At 45.4% G+C, this 20568-nt stretch overlaps 1 protein-coding gene across 2 annotated transcripts in view; it reads right to left on the bottom strand.

The window, feature by feature from the left end:
- Positions 1 to 20568, bottom strand: part of PUM2 (pumilio RNA binding family member 2) — a 755055-nt gene that overhangs the window by 353744 nt on the left and 380743 nt on the right. For both annotated transcript variants that reach the window (XM_086926282.1, XM_086926283.1), the window contains exon 13: positions 4063 to 4299. In XM_086926282.1, the coding sequence (XP_086782408.1) occupies positions 4063 to 4299 (237 nt within the window). The remainder of the gene's footprint in view (positions 1 to 4062; positions 4300 to 20568) is intronic.

Genomic DNA, 20568 nt, shown 5'->3' with positions numbered 1-20568 from the left:
TTATCAAGCTCTCCAATCAAAGTCATTCTGATTTGGGAGGAAGATGAAGCCGGGGTGAAAAGAAGGGTATTACTTAGCCTCTTTGAATGAATTTAAAACCTGTCTGTCCAACACTGTGGTCTCCAGGCGGAAAGTCAATACTGTATCCTGCATTCTCTCCATCTCTATGGATGTCCTTCAAACTAGAACATTTTCCTTGCTTTTCCTGGACTATTCTTGCTTTCCCGGTGTTAGCAGAGTTTCAGCTGATGCTTGCAGATCGAACAGTGGAAAAAAGAATCTAAAGATGGTGACCTCATAGAGAGTGTTCCAGGGGGTCCCATCTGACATCGTGGAGGGAGGGACATAGCACCAATTGGCCATAGACGGTGCCCCCAGAGAAAAGTGGGAATAAAACGAGAAATAAAAAAGGTCTAAGAAGAGTAGTCCGGACCCAAACACTAGATTTTGGAATAATGCACAGCATATGAATCTAGAAAAGATTTATGCTGCAAAACCATATTTGTTCACTGTAAAATTTAGTCCGCAATGTAGGCCAGAAACCAAAGTTGTCAGACACAAGAATCATCAAAAAAAGAGTAGAGTAGTTCTAGGACAGGGAGCATTTATCTAACTCTTAGGAGGAGGAAATACCACTTCCCCCTCATTTAGAGCGATTGGTCTCTAGATGATGGATTTCTGATCATATGTCAAACATCTGTCTCGTCCATAAAACACCTTGTACTTGCAGGACAATTTGACAAGGGCTTCACCAAACATTAGCACAGAACTTATATAATACCTTTTTCTCAATATATTACCTTTCTTTAGTTTCAACATTTTGACCACTAAGTCTATTGTACTGGTTGTTACAGTTTTTGTAGTTTGTAATTTTATAACTGTTTTCTGCTTGTACAATGCAATATTGACCAAAAATGCTGCACATGATACATTGTCAACACTACATAGCCACTTAATTAGATGATGGTGACTAACAAGTTACCTACCTTCGACAATACTCTTTCTGGTGGATTCCCAATCCAATCGCAGATTCCACACCTTCGGAATATTCCCCAGGCATCAGTGGATCCAGAAGGGTTCATAGTTTTGTACTGCCCTGAAAGTGATGGAGAGGAACCACATATAAGAGCCACCCTACATGCTGTAGTCAGTTTCTTGCTTGACTCTTTCCTTGGCCCAGGAAGTGGAGCACACAACAATTAGAGATGTGCACACAGGTACCTCCAAGATGGGATGTTTTTAGACGGTTAAGAGATCACTCCACAGAACAGAGAGGTGGGAGAAATGATGCAGACAGTAAGAAACTCATTCTTCTGAGAGATACTTCTAGCCCTCACTTTATAAACAGGTATCAAAGCAATGCTTCCCTAGTTGGAGGGTATGCAAGGTGGGCTGAGAGCAAAAAGTCCTGCAGAACTTAATGGGTGAAATGCCCTTCCAATCGGGCCTGACTGCCCATGGAGTTGCGCTCGTGAACGTGCGCTCAGATGCCCCTGTCGCAGCCTGACAGATTGAAAGGAGAGGCACTCCACATGCCAACACAGTGGTGGAAGCCTTAGCCCTGGTGGAGGCGGCGGTCAATCTTTCTGGAGGTTGTTTTAGGCTAATGTGCACTTTGACAGAGTTTTTCTTCAAGCCTTTCTTTTCTTCAACCCAGAGAATCATACAAAAAGCTGACCGTCCACCTAGTAGTCCTTGGTACAATCGATGTAAAAGTCTATGACTTGTAAGATCCACTCGATGGAGTCTCTCCTCCACTTGCAAGGCCTGAAGCAGAGCAAAGATCACTGGAAGGGTGATGGATTTTCCAAGTGAAAAAGAGTCCAGACTTTTGACAAAAAGACTGCCCTGACCCTTGAAACTAGTTTGCCCAGAAAACAAGTGTTGTATGGCAGCTGCACCGAGAAAGCATGGAGATCACTCACTTGAAAAACTTAAGTGATCACAGTGAGGAAGACAGTTTTGAAAGTCAGAAGGTGCAGCAACGACGTACATTGGCTCTAAGGGGGTGCACATGAAGAACATAAGCACCAAACAGATTACACTGCGGCATCAGAAAAGGTTTGGAAGGGAACATGTGCAAACCCTTCAACAAAGTGCATCACAACAGGAAACTTAATTAAATGGAAAAAGGTCAAAATGGCTGACAAATAATCTTCAATACTGTCGATTGTATGACATTATGGGCCAAAGACAAAACAAACAAACCAACCATCCAACAGTTTGGCTTGCAAACGGTCTGTGCCAAGGACTTGTCCTAGCGGCTGGCATCAACTAACTTCGGAGATGGGTGCCTGAGAGCAAGGATGAAATCCACAATCTCATGTGGTAGATAGATCTACTGCCCCCGCTCACCATCCATGCATGGATATTAGACTGCAAGGGTTCAGGTGAAGAACCCTACCCTGTTGCTGCGAAAAAATATCCTTCTGAAAAAGTTAGCTTGATCAGGGGGCAGATGCTCATGCCCAGAGGATTTGGGTAGCACATCCTCCTGGCCTAAAACAGAGCCAATAGGATTAGTTGGGCCCATTTGTCCTTGATCACCTTCGGATGAGCATGGCCCAGTCGATCTTGATCTTCTCCAGAACTTGGGGAAGGAGAGGCACAAGTGAAATAGTGTACATGAGTCCCAAGCTCCACTCTAGCCTGAATGTTTTGCCAATGGCCAGGTGAACTCAGGCACACCCTATTACGAAACACTTTGGAAAATTCCTTAGCAAACGTAATGGTTCCATCCTTGTTGCCAAACATGGAAGAAGGCTTGCAAAAGAAAAAACGGAAGGCAGTTGAATGAAACAGAGTAGTAGGTTTGATCCACACCACTGAGAACTTCTTCAAGAATCTATGTCCCCACTTAGGTTCTAAAAAGAACTACTAATCCTACAATGATGTTCTGCATTCTATAAATCTGAGGCCGCAGACTTGGATACTACACAAACTAATTGCAATCTCGAAAGATGCAGGAAAGAAGCACAAATATTATCTTCCTCCCATTTGTGACATCAAACTTGGTCTAGGGCAAAATAACTAATTTTTTTCAATGACAAATCAGACTAGACAAAATTATTTTTCAGGCACATGATCTAACTATTGTCACTTTATGAAGATATAAAACCTTATCTGCTTATACATTTAAGTAAGATAGTTTTGCAGATGTCTGGCATTAAACCATCAAAAGCATAAAAACATCAAGGCTTCCGCTGTAGTAGATACAAATTTGGTAGAAAGGAGTGAACTGCTGAGGGGGGGGAAAGTGGCATGTCAACCTAGCAAGATCAGAGGATCCAGTAATAAGGGTGGAGTCAGATATGGGCCACATGTTCAGCAGAGGATGGCAAATAAAGGAGATCACAACCTTATAAACCTCTACTATTCAACTATGTAGAAACACTGTTTATGGTACAATTAAAGTATTAATGCAGAAGCACTTCTAAAGGTGGTGGATGAAGAGATGGTGAACAACAGCAAATATAATTAGAATTGCTCCACCAACCACTCATCAGGCTATTTGTAATAGCTGCTAAAGTCATTTGTGAAATAAGTACGGTAAATTATAAGGCAGCAAGGTTGCCCCTTAAACAAAAAAGCACACACTTAATGCACTCATGTTTTTCCTTCAGCAATAGCCACATTTACTACATACATGCTTTCTTTTTAATAACTTTTTGTCCACACTGAAATGTTCTAACCACTACGAATAACGTATTAGTTCAAAGACCGATTGACTTCATGAGTCACTTTGTAACAAAGTTCAAAAGATAATTTATCAGATGTACTTTAGTTTCTACATCATGCACACATGAAGGATGAACATATAGGATTTTCAGTGCAACCAAAAAAGGCATTCCAGATTGGGAAAAGTAATAAAATACCAAAACTGTCACATGTAAAGAACAGCAAATCTCAGTTTGTCAGACTTCGTGTGATGAACACAAATTGGATATTTAGTACAACTGTCAACAGCAAAATCAAAATACATGTTGGGGCATGTTGTACTAGACTAACTTATATACATGTATTTAAAAACTAACATGCAAAAAAAAGAATTTTTAATGTTACCTAAATGCAAATTGGATGAGGATCCATGCGATGAAAGCGATGGTGGTGGTGTAAGTGAATGTCCTGGAGTTTGGCTTTGCAGAGGCATACCAAGCGGACTTGGAGAAGAGGAAAATCCGAGGCTATTGTAAAATGGCTGCCCTATGGAAGCTAGGCTGCTACCAGACCGTTTGTACAATTCAGAGGTAGCAGACAGAGACTCTCTCCTGGAGGCACTATTACTTGCAGAACTGCCAACTGAAGATTAAAACAAAATGGCCCAATTACATTTAGAAATTTAAATAAATATAACCCAGCACAAGTCTGAATAAGGTGCCAAAATGACAAGGACACACAAGACAGCTTTCATAACAAACATTACAGTGGAAACTAATGGTTCAATCTGCAGTTACATTAAACAAGCTCACATACATTATGAAGGATGCAAGGATTAGTCAAGCTTTGATGTTCTGTGCAAACTGCTTTCGGTCAACTGTACTTCGGAAAAAACCTGTAGATGTTTTTGTACATAGCAAAACAGCCTACTATTGTGGCATTGAGCAATAAACAACATGCTGTTGAATCAAACAAGCCATGAAGTGAATACAAAACTGGGAAAATCTTGTATATTCATTTAATGCAGTTGCTTTGAATTCCGAGCTCCCACACAGCATGAAAAGACAATAAGACGAGGCATAATAAAAATAAGAAGCATTACAATAAGGAACAGGGGATGTGTATGTAGAAGCGTAGGCAGACATAAGATGATATAAAACATAAACGGGTAGGACACTGGAGTGTAAGAGATTCTGGGGTTGTAGTAAGTGACTGTGGTTTCACAGATAAAAAAAAAACCTGAAGAGGAATTATTATCAATTGGACATAAGCAACTTATCCTTCACCATGAAATCTCCATCATGATTTATGAAGGCTGCGTAGAAGAGCAAGGTCATCCTAAAAAACAAAAAGGCTTAACCAGGACTATAAGAACTATGAGGTAACAGTGGACAAAATGCCAAGCATCACATAAAATAGAACTTACGAGAGTCTTAATCAATAAAGAGCTGGCTCCTAATTTACTAACCTTTCACGCAACGCAATGCAGCAAGGCAGCTTGCTGCACTGCATTGCGTGACAGGGAGTGCAGGAAGCTGGCTCTTTAAGTGATATACCACACATTTGATATACCATGAAAAGTGCCCAGAGGTTCCTTTATTAGTGTAGAGGGATTTGCTATGCAATCTCAGAGTGGTCTGTTAGGGGGTAGTGTGGTCAACCACCCTTAGGCTCAACACAGAGTAGTGCAAAACAATAAATAAATGACTGTTAAAAGCGGACTCTGTATATACTATATCAAAACGATATAGAATGAACTGAGTCCAGTAAGTCCCTAAAGGTTTAGCAGGGCGTGAAGTAAATAATACCTTACTCTCAATTCAGTGGTGGCTGAGCATTTAGGCTCATCAGAGGGTAGCGTGAATGCATTTGTTGTACACGCAGGAACGCACACTCTATGACTAACTCCAATGTTTACCCAATTACTACATTGGCTCCTTTTATTTTAGGAACCAAGTGGAACTCAGTTATAAGTAAGTGGACTTTACAGCTATGCAATTCTTTAAATATATAACTGGCAAATGTTTGTACAAGCATTAGAAATAATTTACAGGTGTATGAAATACTTTTGAATATCAAGATGATAATTTGTACTGTTCGCAAGATCAACACCAGAGAAAAGCCAGTGCAAACCTATGGGTTGGAAAGACAGGTAAGTAACTTACAGTAAGTATATGACTTTTAGATTCAGTCTCCGGATTGTAGAACCAACACAGGGCAAGGGTCAGAAAAACAGCAAGGGTGCACCCTCTGCAGCACTGGCCACCCGGCCTCCCTCATGCAACTCTGTCACCACCTATCTCCTTGGAGTTTCTGGTGGGCCTCTTCTGCCAGCTGCGTCTGCTGCTGTCTTATCACCGAAATCTACGGGGCACCTCCGATCTCCAGGGAGGAAAAAATAATCTGAGAGCCTGCACACACGCGATGGGGGTTGTAGCCTCACCAGAGGGATCAGGTTTCGCAACCTCTCACAGCAAAAAAAATAATAATTCAGAAAGTTCCAAAAATAAAATAATTAAAAAAAAATAATAAATATTACAAAGCACTTTCCGAACTCCAACCACTAGATGGCGGAATATGCACAGCATAGTGAATCCAGAAAGATTCACGCTGCAAAACTGGTTGCAGGCAAGGACCCGCAGTTTCAGGGCAAGGGCTTTGGGTTCAAAGAACACAAAGGGGGCCACAAGTTAGCACCAATCGCTCACCTACATCGGAGGCTAAGGGAAGGGTGCAAACGGGAACCAGACTAACAATGGAAGTCAATGAGGATCTTTGGTTCAGGAAAAAAGCTGCCGGCTCGGAACAGAAAACTGGCTAAAGGGACCCTGTGAGAAGCTGGCATGTTATATTATGTCCACTAATGTAAGTGGGCCCCCAGCACCAGTCCAGACAACCCTTATGGTGGTTTAAGAGATCTTCGACAACCTTAGAAAGCTCTTTAAGTGGTAGCTGTGGAGAACAGCTCTCAGGCTTAGTTCAGCAGTGTAAAACAGCTTGTTTTACCAGAATCCAATCTTATAATATAGATTAAGTGAAAAAAACAACCCATGTATTTATAAAAATAAGTATTTATTATATAATACTCTCTAGTATGTTCCAATATCTCCAAATATCTCCAAAACGACGATTAACACTTTAGCAATCAAGCACAGTAAATAGCACAAAGTACACAGTGGGCTGGGGGGGTAGGGGGTGGCAAGGGAGGGGGGAGGAGGGAGGGAGACACCACATAGTAAGAAAGTGGTATAAGAACTACGACTCGGATCAAGACAGGATCAAGAGGACGTAGAAGTGTGGGACCCCCAAGGAACCACTGCTGGTGAGTAGATAGAAACCGCACGGAGAGCATATGCAGTGTGGAAACATGACCGCATGCTCAGTAAAACTCTATGTACAAGTCACGTTTGATTTTTAAAGTTTAAGGACCCTTCCCAATAGACCCTGAAGAAACCCAGTGGAAGACAGAAGGTTTGAGGGCCTGCCCACCCGTGGACACACTATGGAGGACTTCAGGAAAGTGCCGCTGTGGAAGAAGGAAGAACAGTCTGGTGGGATCCGAGGATGGAATCTTGATAAGAGGTACCTGCAAACAGAGTCTATGTCACTTATGAGTCGCCAGGAGACTTGGAAAACGATCTCAGACGATGCCCACCGATGTCTGGTGTGACAGGATGGATGACAAGTACCTTGACTCTGCAGCTGTGAGGACCAGGCGAAGCGGAGGAGGACCAGGAGCCGCACAAGAGCTATCCCACGAAGGATGTCGAGTGCTGAGGTCGGTGTCCGGCAGGAGCACCAAGAGGCCTGGCAACTACAACCCATGCAGAAATCAAAGAAGGAGCAACGTTGGGACCAGCAAGGTCCAAGGGACACAGCAACAGCAGGGGAGTCTTGGCAGGCCAGAGCAATCAGGGAAGCCTAAAAGAAACAAGTGTGACCCTCAAGTGGACCAACAGGCCGGAGGCACTGGAGTCACAAGAGGACCTCAAGCAGCTCACCAAAAGATGCAGGCCACGATGCACACAATGGGGTGTGGCTGAAGATTATGGTCACTGGAGGTGCTCGAGGTTGGGGCTACTTGGAGCCTGAAGATCTCCTTGGAAAGAAGTGAACAAGCCTTTGCAACTGAAAGTTGATACAGTGTACACTGGTTCTGTTATTGCAACCCCACGAGATTTTCAAACTCCACACTTGGTAACTTTTCCAAGAAAAAACGTTAATGTTATACTACGAAGGAAAGGAAAATGCTACTTACCAATATGCATCTGTTCTTGGCATGTAGGGCAGCTGACATTTTATTTATTTATTTTATTTATTTAATTTGTATAGCGCGTTATAACCGCCGGGGTCTCTAAGCGCTGATTGTCCAGGTTACATAGTGGGGCTTGGCATTTTACTTGATCTTAACAGTACACCTAGTGGCTGCTCCATGCTTGCTTGAACAGAACAGTTTTTAACTTTTTTCTGAAGGCTAACAAATTACATTCCTTCCTTAATTCTGGGGCCAGTTTGTTCCACAGAGCTGGGAGTGTTTTAGAAAAAGCACGTCCCCCAACCGTGGCCAATTTAAACCGGGATTGGGATAAGAGAGTAGCATCTGATGAACGCAAAGTCCTGCTCGGCGTATATGGAGATAGGCGGGATTTCAGATATCTTGGTGCATTCCCATACAGCGCCTTGTGTACAATACACAGTCCTTTGAATACAACCCTCTGCCGAATCAGGAGCCAATGTAGCTCCTGCATCAGAGGGGACGAGTGGGCCGTCCTGGGTTTCTTGTAAATCAGCCTGGCTGCATCATTCATAACCCCCTGTAACTTATCCAGCAGCCGCTGGGGTAGCCCTATATACAGAGAGTTTCCATAACCCAGCCTAGCCAGGATTATAGCTGAAACCACATGTTCCAAGGTGGAAAAAGAAAGTAGTGCAGACATTTTTCTCAGTTGTCGCATCAAGCCAATACAGGTGCCCACTACCGTAGTGACTTGTTTTTCCATGGAGAGTTTTTCATCCACGTACAGGCCCAAACTTTTAACTGCGGTCGCCGGTTTCGGTGGTACACCCAGCTCCACAGGCCAGAATTTCTCGTTCCAGGGGTTGCCCGTGATGGAAATGGGCAACACTTCCGTCTTGTCCGGGTTAATTTTTAAGGAGTTTTTGGACATCCAATTAACCGTGGCTTTAAGTATATCCTGCAGCCTGGTAGACGCTTCTGGACCTTCATCCAGCCGGATGATTATCTGGGAGTCATCGGCGTAGTTATATACTAGGCAGTCCATCCTATTCAGGAGTGCAATTAATGGCTGCAGATAGATGTTGAAGAGTAGGGGTGACAGGGCAGAGCCCTGTGGGACCCCGCAAGTGATGGGCGCGGAGGTGGAAAGCAAGTCCCCCAGCTGAACTCTTTGTGTCCTACCCTGCAGGAATGATGTAAGCCATGCCAGAGCTGTGCCCCTGATACCGAAAGACCTCAACCGCGACAAAAGTTGTTCATGACACACGGTATCAAAGGCCGCGGAGAGCTCTAGTAGTACCAGGGCGCTCGGTGTTTTTATATCAGCCCGACTCCTCAGTTCATCCAGAATTGATAGCATGACTAGTTCCGTGCTATGGTTAGCACGGAACCCTGCCTGATTGGCCTCCAGCAGGTTGTTGCTCTCTAGATGTTTTGAGAGCGATACCAACACATGCTGCTCAATCACCTTAGCCAAAAAAGGCAACTGGGAAATGGGACGGAAGTTCTTCAAACACTTTGTGTCCGATCCAGGTTTTTTTAGTAGAGGAATCAGGCGAGCCTCTTTAAAGGCTAGAGGAACCTGTCCTGTGTAGAGGGAAGTGTTCAGTAAGTGCAAGACTTCTTCCTCGATGCCTGGTAGTGCCAACTTAAATACTTCAGGCGGGCATGGATCCACCAGTGAACCGGATTTGACTCGGTCCGTGATTGTGAATAATTCCTGCTTTACAATTGAGGGGAACTCAACTAACGGAATGAGGTCCGGGGGAACAGTGTAGTCAGGTGGACAAGGACAATCGAGGGGTATAGTTGCAGCGATTTCTCCCAGAATATCGGAAATCTTATTCACAAAGAAGTCCTGGAACCTCTGGCAATCCTCCTGGGTGAACTCAGTGCTTTGCTCTTTGTTTGTCCTGAGCTCTGTCAGAACCCGAAAGATTTCCTTCTGTGGATTCCTAGCTGCAACTATTCTTTCCTCAAAGAAAACAGCCTTCCTAGTTTGGATGGCTAATTTGTAGGTCGCTAAGGAAGACGTATAGTCTTTCTTGGCGGTGGCGTCATACTCTTTCCGCCATGCACGTTCTTTCCTCCTTACCCCACGTTTCATATCACGTAGGGAGTCATTATACCAAGGGGCCCCAGCTCCCCTTTCCACCTTCTTCACCCTACGAAGGGGTGCCACCAGCTCAATGGCTCTCCCCAATTTATGGTGGAGGTGGCCACAAAGGGTATCAATATTAGCGCCCTGCTCCTTTATTGAAGGAGACTGTTCTAGGAAAGACGTCATTTTCTCCCCATCAAGGTTTCTCCACTTCCGGGCCATTTTCCAACCTTCCCCCGACTTGGACGGATGGCCATTCAAAAGAATTTTACTTCTTATTAAAGAATGATCAGACCAGGCGCATGGCAGAATCTCTGTAGCGCCCTGGACTGGCATAGTGGTCCAGATTAAGTCAAGCATATGTCCCTTCTCATGTGTCGGTCCCTTCACCTGTTGAGTGAAATCCAAGGAGGAAATTGCCTCCTCGATTTGTAGTGCTTGCCCCTCTTTTGGGGATTTTTCCCAATGGTAATTGAAGTCTCCGACAACAATCATTTTATCATATCTCAAACGCAAATCCTGAACCAGTCTGGTAAATAGCACCGGGAAATCTGGCAAAGCCCAAGGCGGGCGGTATACCACAAGGAACACCACGCACGCCGCCCCCTGTCTGAGCTTTACTCCCATAATCTCTGCGCCCCCCAAGGTTTCTGATAGAAATCTTTCGGCGCGGAGACGGGCCTGATAGAGAAGAGCTACTCCCCCTCCTTTTTTGGCTCCCTCCCTATTGAAGTGGAGTGCCAAATAATTGTCTGGTAAGGCCGCCACTAAATCCGGCACCGAACAATCCTCCAGCCACGTTTCGGTGAGTGCAAGGGCATCCAGCTCCCCGTCTTCCAATAGTGAGAAGACCTCCAACTTATGTCCCTGAAGAGAACGCGTATTCAGCAGAGCGAAATTTAAAACATAAGCATTGGAGTGGCGCAGCCGCGCTATAGTGCTCTTTGGAGAAATCAGCAAGCCCTCCCGAGCCAACAGATGTATGCAGCCCTGATCAAGTTGAAACTTACCCCAATTAAGCTCCATTAGTTCACCTCTGGAGTAAGACAAATTTGGACCAGGGGTTATGGCCCCGGGTCCCGGATGGTCACTGATGGGCAAAGATGGGCTCGCCTCTGGCGTGCCTATGGCGCGCCCGCTGCGCGTCACCGCTGCGCGTCATCGGGGGGATGTTTAAATATCACCCAATCGTGCTATGTCTTTAGCAAGAGCTAAAACGCCAACAAAGATGGCGTCCCTTTCCGGCACTTCCCCTCCCAAGATGGCGCCTAACCCCCAGTCCAACTAACGAGACGCCAAACAGCGGTGCAAATTCCAAAAATTAAATGCAAGTATGTCCTAACAAGCCCCACTAGTCAAACACATTCAGAAAAGCTTTCCCTTTAAAATACGCAAATAAAAGCGCACAAGACCGCGCTTCAAGCGCCGAACATGTAGCACAGGTTAAAATAGGTTTTCAGATCCACAAATTAAGTAAATGTCCACGAAGTCAATGGCAGTTGTTGGGAATTAAATTTAGACAGCAAGCGCAGCAGCAGAGTATCGAATGATGCCTCGCCTACACTAGCGCTTACCTGAACAGAGCGAGCGCCTGCTCTGATCCACTTAAATAGCACCCAATCGTGCTATGTCTTTAGCAAGAGCTATAACGCCAACAAAGGTGGCGTCCCTTTCCGGCACTTCCCCTCCCAAGATGGCGCCTAACCCCCAGTCCAACTAACGAGCCGCCAGACAGCGGTGCAAATTCCAAAAATTAAATGCAAGTATGTCCTAACAAGCCCCACTAGTCATAAACAAATTCAGAAAAGCTTTCCCTTTAAAATACGCAAATAAAAGCGCACAAGACCGCGCTTCAAGCGCCGAACATGTAGCACAGGTTAAAATAGGTTTTCAGATCCACAAATTAAGTAAATGTCCACGAAGTCAATGGCAGTTGTTGGGAATTAAATTTAGACAGCAAGCGCAGCAGCAGAGTATCGACATTCATATCTTGGCATTAGATCGCCGCCTAGTGTTTGGGCCCGGATGATTGCACCCTGTTGTCTTGGAAGAGTCTTCGAAGTATCACGAGATAGGTGACTCCTCCCCTGAACTACGGTGCGCATGGGCATCTTCTCCATCTTCGGATTGTTTTTCGCCATTGTGGCAAGATAGAGTATAGGAAAGTAAGAGATGACCATGTAAATGTATGCAAGAAAGATAACCATCCAGCTGTGACAGGCACCGGGGAGGAGGGTGGGTATATGAATGTCAGCAGCCCGACATGCCAAGAACAGATACATACTGGTAAGTAGCATTTTCCGTTCGAGGCATGTGGACTGCTGAATTCATATCTTAGCATAGACTGTATAGCAGTTTCTCCTCTAGCGGTGGTCGCCTGTACCAGCTGCAGTGGTTTGAAAAAGAGCTTTAAGGACAGCCTGGCCCACAGCAGCTTGTTGCTTAGCTTGCACGTCAACACAGTAGTGTTTAGTGAAAGTGTGTATGGTAGACCATGTAGCTGCCCTACATATGTCTTCTAAGGGAATATTTCCTAGGAAAGCCATGGATGCCCCCATTTTACACGTTAAGTGTGCTTTTGGGGGAACTGTTAAACTGCGCTTTGCTTTTTGATAGCATATTTGAATGCATTTAACTATCCATCTGGCATCAACGTAATATGATAGAGCTCTTTTAACGTCAAGTGTGTGTAGAGCTCTTTCAGCCACGGATTGGGGGTTTTGAAAGAAAACTGGCAATTCTATGGACTGATTGATGTGGAAGGTGGATATGACTTTGGACATAAATTTAAGGTTTGTACGAAGCACTACTTTACTGTGGTGTTTTTTGCATGAAAGGTTCCTGAATGGTTAGTGCCTGTAGCTCACTCACTCGCCTGAGGGAGGTAATAGCAATTAAGAATGCAACCTTCCATGTTAAGAATTGTAGTTCACATGAATGAAGTGGTTAGAAGGGTGGTCCCATGAGTCTGGTAAGTACTAAGTTCAAGTTCCAGACTGGAGAAGGTGGATGCCTTGGCAAACAGATCTATGTCTGGATGTCCCCACTTTTGGAAGAATGGCTGGAGAACTTGAGGGTGAATCTCCAATGTGTGTACTTGTTGACTGTGTCTGCTTAGTAGGTCTGCTAACTGGTTGTCTAATCCTGGGAGGTATTCTGCCAGGAGATAGATGTTTTGTGGGATTTCCCACTTCCAAATGCTCTGTGCTTGGTGAGATAGTTGCAGAGAGTGTCCCCCCCCCCCCCCCCCTGTTTTTGAATGAAGTACATGGTTGTCATGTTGTTCGTTCGGATTAGGACAGTCTTGTTGTGCAAGTATTTCTGAATTTCTGAAAGGCTTTCATTGCTAGGAATATTGCCAGTAACTTTAAGTGATTTATATGTAGTGTCTTTTGTTTGACTGTCCAGAGACCTTGAACTGTATATTGAAGGAGATTTGCTCCCCAACCCGTCAGTGATGCGTCCGCTGTTAGTACTACCTGTGGAACCGGCGCCCCTTGGAAAGGCTTAGTGGGTTCCACTACTGCAGAGAGCGGTAAGTGAGACTCTCTACCAACACTAGGTCTTTTAATTGTCCTTGAGCTTGGTTTCACTGGCGTGGTAGGCATTCCTATAAGGGGCGCATTTGAAGTAGAGCATGAGGGACGATGAATATGCAGGAGGCCATCATGCCTATAAGCTGCATGAACACTCGTGCTGGCAGGGAGTGTTGTGGTAGAAATTTTTGAATAAGAGATTGAATGCTGGCTATCCTGGCTGGATTTGGATATGCCTTTGCTGTGGAGGTGTCTAATGCTGCTCCCAGATATTGGTGTATGTGGGAGGGTTGCAGATGTGATTTTGGGTAATTTATTGCAAAACCTAGACTGTGCAGTAGCTGGATAGTCTGTGAGGTATGGTTGGCACACTGTGTGTATGAGTTGGCTTTTATGAGCCAATCGTCGAGGTAGGGAAACACATGGATGTGTTGCCTTCTGAGGTGTGCTGTTACTACTGCTAGGCATTTTGTAAAAACCGTTGGTGCTGTAGTTACTTCGAATGGAAGAACTTTGAACTGATAGTGCTGACCCTCTATTGTGAACCTGAGGTATTTCCTGTGAGCTGGATATGTAGTAATGTGAAAGTATGCATCCTTGAGGTCTAATGTGGCGAGGAAGTCGCCTTGCTGGAGAAGTGGGAGTACCTGTTGTAGAGTGATCATATGGAAATGATCTGAGAGTATGTATTGGTTCAAAGTTCTGAGGTCTGCTATTGGTCTGAGGGGGCCTTCTTTCTTGGGGATGAGGAAGAATAGAGAGTATACCCCTGTCCCTTGATGTTGCAATGGGATTGGCTCGATAGCGCCCTTTTCGAGCATGGATAGCACCTCCTGTTGTAACAGCGTGATGTGTTCCTTTGACATTGGACGGTGTTTGGGTGGTATGTTGGGTGGAGTATAAGCGAGTTCCAGGCAGTAACCATACAGGATAATTTGTCTCACCCACCTGTCTGTGCTGATAGCGTTCCAGACTGGTAGGAATTGTGTTACTCTGCCTCCGACTGGTGTTAAGTGGTCTGGAGGGAGTGTTAAGAAGTCACTGTTTGGTGGCGGTGGAGGCTCGGGTGTTATTACCACGGCCTCTGCCCTTGTTATTGTTCCCTCTATAACCTCCTCTATTGGAGCCTCTATTAAAGGTGCCTTGTGTAGAGCTCTTGAATGATGATGAAGTTTGAGATGTGTTGCCTCTACCCGAGTTTCGAAAGGAGGAGCGACAAAAGGAGCTTCTAGAATGTTGAAATTGAAGTGCCCCCATGGACTTAGCGGTGTCATTTTTTTTTTTCATCTTTTCCAAGATGGTATCCACCGCAGGGACAAATAAGAAATCCTGGTTTATAGGCTGATTGAGTATGGTAGACTGCACTTCATTTTTGAATCCTGAAATGCGGAGACAGGCATGCCGGCGTAGCAAAACACTAGTGTTGACAGACCTAGTGGCTGTGTCAGCTACATCAAGGGTGCATTTTATGGATGCGTTAGTGATGAATTTCCCTTCCTGTATTAGGTCATTTGCTTTAGATTTATAGATCTGTGTAGGTGTTGTAATAATCCTTCCAGTTCGTCGTAGTGTGCTTTGTCATAGCGTGCTAGGAGAGCTTGGGTATTGGCAATCCTCCAGGTACTCGCTGCCGGAGAGGCCACTCTTTTCCCTGAGGCTTTTTAAGATTTTAGACTCCATGTCAGGAGGGGGAGCATCATCACCTGTTGTCTGTGAATTTGCTCTCTTCCTAGCATTAGATACTACTAGGGAATCTAGTGGTAGCTGAGTCCTAATGTATGATGGGTCTGTAGGGGCCGGATTATACTTTTTTTCAATTCTTGGATTGAGGACACATGCCCTGGCTGGGTCTTTAAAGATGTCTGGTGCGTGCTTTAGTACTCCTTTTAGCATAGGGAGTATACATACACTCTTCTCTGATGTTGGGAAGGTGTTGAATAGAAAATCCTCTTCTATAGGGTCAGTGTGCATGTGAACCCCATGAAACTGAGCTGCTCTGTCCACTAGTTGGTTAAAAGCGACAGTGTCGTCAGTAGGATATGGATAATTATGCACTTATTTAGCGCACGACTACCCGTAGGCATCTCGGCACTTGTACGAATACCGCTGAGGAACCCTTCCTGGCCTTTCCCTATGAGGAGCCCACTCCTGGGCACCCCCTAGGTGAAGTCAGGCATCCTCAGCGTTGTTGGGGCCGTTGTAGAGATTAAGCAAGCTATTGCCCAGAGGTGCAAAGTGGGGCGCATGGTCAGAATAGGCACCGAGGCGAGAATTATCAGGTCCGAGGAAATTGAGCCCAAGACCCGCCGAGGCGGGAATTGAACCATGGTCCCGGCCAGACTACTGCATCAGGGTCTGCCGCTCTAACCATTGAGCCACACTTCTCTACTCTACAGTAGGAGATGGCTTTGTGGAGTATGGAGAGGGATCAGGTATGGGTTGTGTATCATATATGTCATCAGTATCATTATGGTCACTCCATATGTCATCCTGGCTTCCTGGATCGTAAGGTTGTGTAAAATCATCCTGAGGATCCCCCCCATGTCTTCTTCCTCATCATAATGTGTAGGTGAAGGAGAATATGGAACAAGGCATGTTAGGAATGAAAGGAGGGGGTTTGTAAGGTCTTGAAGGGGATGTGCCAAAGTCCTTTTTCTTAGGAGAAACAGGAGAAGGTGCTTCAGTGTCCAGTCTTCTCTTATGTTTCTTGTAGACCGATATATGACATGTATCAGGGTCTATATACAGTCTGTGTTGTTCTGGGCACATTGGATCTTCCTCCACTGTCCGTGGCTTCGGCACCGAGGATTTTGTCTCAGTCGCCTGCTTGTGTGGAGCTTTTTTCAGCTCGACGGATTTGTTTGGGTCGAGTGTCTTTTTAGGCTGAGGGTCAGCCTTCTTCCACTCAACTGCCTTTTTCGGCTCGACTGCCTTTTTCAGCTCTACGGGCTTTTTAGGCTTGATGAACTTCTTCGGTTCGACGCCCTTCTTCGGCTCGACGGCCTTCTTCGGCTCGACGACCTTCTTCGGCTCAACGACCTTCTTCGGCTCAACGACCTTCTTCGGCTCAACGACCTTCTTCGGCTCAACGACCTTCTTGGGATAGATACTTTCTTGGGGTCGACGACCTTCTTGGGATCTACGACCTTTCTCTTTCGAGCCGGAAGGAGGAGCTTCTGAAGCAGTATTTTGGTCGCGGCTAAGGCTTTTAGGCGATGCTTTGACCGGAGCCTTAGGTGGAGGTGGGGAAGGGGCTTTGGTACTCACGGTTTGCCCCGGTGTGATCTGGTCATCGGAGTCCGATTGGTCCTCTACGGTGACAATCTCCCCGTCGTCGGAGCCCTCCGCCTCTGGAAGTTCATATTCGTCTTTGAATATGTTTTCTGGATCTGGTGCCTGGCGCTGCATCTCTTGTCGAGCAGCTCTTCGGTTCCGGATAGTCTTCTTTGACTGGGACTGAGCACAAGCTGGGCAGTTTTCTTCATTGTGCTCAGGAGATAGGCACCTGTTGCATACTGTATGCTTATCACTGTGTGGAAATTTGGATCCACACTGTGGGCATCTTTTAAACGGGGTCCTTTCCATCAGCAGGAGGCGCAAGTGGCGTTGAAAAGGTCCAACGGCCCGGGTTGACGACCGGAGAGAAGTGAAAGTGTTGTCAAATCGAGGGAAACCGAGCGGAAGACAACACCGACAAATGTAGAGGGTTTAGGCCTAGAAAGTATGGAAAAGTTCGGTACCACAGCTGGAGCTGTCGAAGTGCATCCGAACCCAATGGGGGAAAAACAATCTGAAGATGGAGAACTTGCCCATGCGCACTGTAGTCCAGGGGACGAGTCACCTATCTCGTGATACTTCGAAGACAACAAGGAGCAATCATCCGGACCCAACACTAGGCGGCGATCTAATGCTAAGATATGAATTCAGCAGCCACATGCCTCTAACATTATACTTACCAGTATGCATCTGTTCTTGGCATGTAGAGCTGCAGATCCACACACTATGCATAGATCGCCATCTGGTGTTGGGCCAGGATTTTTGCAGTTGTTTTTGTCTTGGTTAAGTCTTTGGAAGTCCCGAGATAGGTAACTCCTCCTTTGATCTATAGTGCACATGGGCATCTGCTCCATCTTCGGATTGTTTTTTCGCCAACAGGGAAATTAAGGAGTTTTGTGAGAAACAGAAAAGATGCCCATGTGTGCTGTATCTAAATAAGATAATACTGGAACAGATAAAGGTAGCCTGGGACGTGGGTGGGAGTATGTGGATCTGCAGCTCTACATGCCAGATCACACACTATGCATAATTTGTACAGCAGTACCCCTCCCTTAGCGGCGACTATCAGTATCTGTTGCAGTAGTTTAAAATAGTGTTTTGAGTACAGCCTGGCCCACAGTAGTTTGTTGTTTTGTTTGCACATCTACACAATAGTGTTTTGTGAATGTGTGCAGTGTAGACCATGTAGCTGCTTTGCAGATGTCATCTAAGGGAATGTACCTAAGAATGCGATTGAAGCCCCTATCTTTCTTGCAGAGTGGACTTTAGGAGGAACTGTTTAGGTACGTTTCGCTTTGTGATAGCAAATTTGTATGCACTTAACAATCCATCTTGCTAGCCCAGATTTTTATATGGGGTTGCCTTTATGTGATGGTGAGAAAGATACAAAAAAAGTTGTTTGGTCTTACGAAAAGGTTGTTTTCCCTCAATGTAATAAAGCAATGCTCTTTTAACATCTAGAGTATGAAGAGCTCTTTCTGCGACTGTTTGTGATTGCGAGAAGAACACTGGCAACTCCACAGACTGATTGAGGTGGAAGGGAGAAACAACTTAGGGAGGAATTTAGGATTAGTTCAGAGAACAACCTTATTATGATGCATTTGTAAGAAAGGTTCTTGAATAGTTAGTGCTTGTAGTTCACTAATCTCTTCTAAGAGAAGTGATGTTCACTAGGAAAGCAACCTTCCATGTTAAAAATTGTAGCTCACATTTATGTAGAGGTTCAAAGGGAGGAACCATTAGACTTGTGAGAACTATGTTTAAATTCCACACAGGTGAGGGTGGTACTCTGGGAGGAATTATTCTTTTGAGGCCTTCCATAAATGCTTTGATTGCAGGTACTCTGAAAAGTGATAAGTGTTGCCTATTTTGTAAATAGGCTGCAATGGCTGTGAGGTGCTACCTAACAGATGTATAGGCCAAGTTACATCTTTGGAGATGTAGTGGATTAGAACAATAGTTACTTACCTGTAATCTGTGGTTCTCCAGTATTGGTGTCTTTCATAGATTCACATGCCTGAATCATTCCCCGTCGTCGGAGTGGGAGTCCCACGATATATAAAAAAGCAATAATATGCCTGTAATAACCAAAAAACCTTGGTATTAACCAACCAGGAAGTAAAGTAGCCCTCAACTACAGGAGCAAAAGCTCCCATACTCATGACTATCCTAGTCATTTTGTATAGACCAAACTGTAGCCAATCAGGCGATGGCACCCACCAGAATGTCCGCCCCAGAGGCTCAGGCTCTCAGATTTTCTCGCACTGGAGTGAAAACAACTTAATTGTCTGAGGGAGCCTCTGAGGGGAGGTGGGCGGGTGCAGGTGAATCTATGAAAGACACCAATACTGGAGAACCACAGATTACAGGTAAGTAACTATTGTTCTTCTCCAGTATTGGGGTGTCTTTCATAGATTCACATGCCTGAGTCAGAGTAGATAGCAGTACAAGAAAAAACATTATGCTCGTAAGACGCTTACAGTATACAGCAGATATGCATGCAAGGTAATAACCAATAACATGTTAGAAGCGTATAAACAAGAGCATAGAGTTGAAGGGAGAACAGAGGCTCACCTTATTTGAAAAGACGCCTTTAATCAATGGAAGATTGGCTCAGGCCTACAGGGACACTTGTGCCAGTGTCACTATGGTGACACCAAACTTTGTGGACCCTGATCAGGTAATACTAGGTTCAGACTACCTAATTTCTCCAGGGGAGCGGTAAATGGCCTCAAAAGGGTTGTTGTTAGTTCAGACCTCCCAGTGGACTGTGTTTTGGGCAATGATTTGGAATCCTCCCTATGGTCAGATTTGGAGTATAGGACTCATGTGGAAATGTTAGGGTTGTCAGCACATGTCCTTGCTGTGACTAGGTCACAGGCCAAGAAATGCCCAGCTGAACTAGTGCTGAATCCTGGAACAATGGACCAGACACTCACCAAGAGAAAGAACAGTAGGGTTAAGGCAGCGCCTTCCCCCTTGCCTCAATGAGAGGATCAGCTCTCACAGGAGACTGACCCAAAGACCCCAGAAGGAACTGTCCTAGAAGAACTTGAGCCTGAACAGGTTGAGTTTCTTGGGACAGGGGGACCTTCCAGGGCAGACTTGAGACAAGCACAGTTAGACTGTTCATCTCTTGAAACCCTCAGACAGCAAGCTGCTGCTGAGGCTGCAGGGAATGCCACAGATGCCCATAAAGTGTATTGGGAAGATGGACTCCTTTACTCTGAGGCAAGAGACCCCAAGCCTGATGCTACCAGGAGGCTGGTCATCCCCTTGTCTCTGTGAGGTTTCCTTCTCACCTTGGCCCATGAAATTGCCCTTGCAGGTCACTTAGGCCAGAATGAGACTTGGGACAGGCTTGCCCCACACTTTCACTGGCCCCATATGTCTGAGGACACTAAAGAGTTTTGTCGCTCATGTGTCACCTGTCAAGCCAGTGGCAAATCAGGTGGCACAACAAAGGCCCCCCTTATACCACTACCTGTGGTGGGGGTACCCTTTGCAAGAGTGGGGATTGACATTGTTGGACCAATGGACCCCCCAACAGCATCTGGGCACAGATTTATACTGGTGGTAGTGGATCATGCCACCAGGTACCCAGGAGCTATTCCCCTTAGGACCACTACAGCTCCTGTTGTGGCCAGGGCCCTGCTTGGAGTTTTCTCCAGAGTGGGGTTTCCTAAGGAGGTTGTCTCTGACAGAGGTGCAAACTTCATGTCAGGATACTTGACTGCTATGTGGAACGAGTGTGGTGTCAA

Source organism: Lissotriton vulgaris, chromosome 6, assembly GCF_964263255.1.
Source record: "Lissotriton vulgaris chromosome 6, aLisVul1.2, whole genome shotgun sequence".
Classification (NCBI taxonomy): Eukaryota; Metazoa; Chordata; class Amphibia; order Caudata; family Salamandridae; genus Lissotriton; species Lissotriton vulgaris.
The sequence above is the reverse complement of the archived record's forward strand: the minus strand, read 5'-3'. Positions and strand labels throughout refer to the sequence as shown.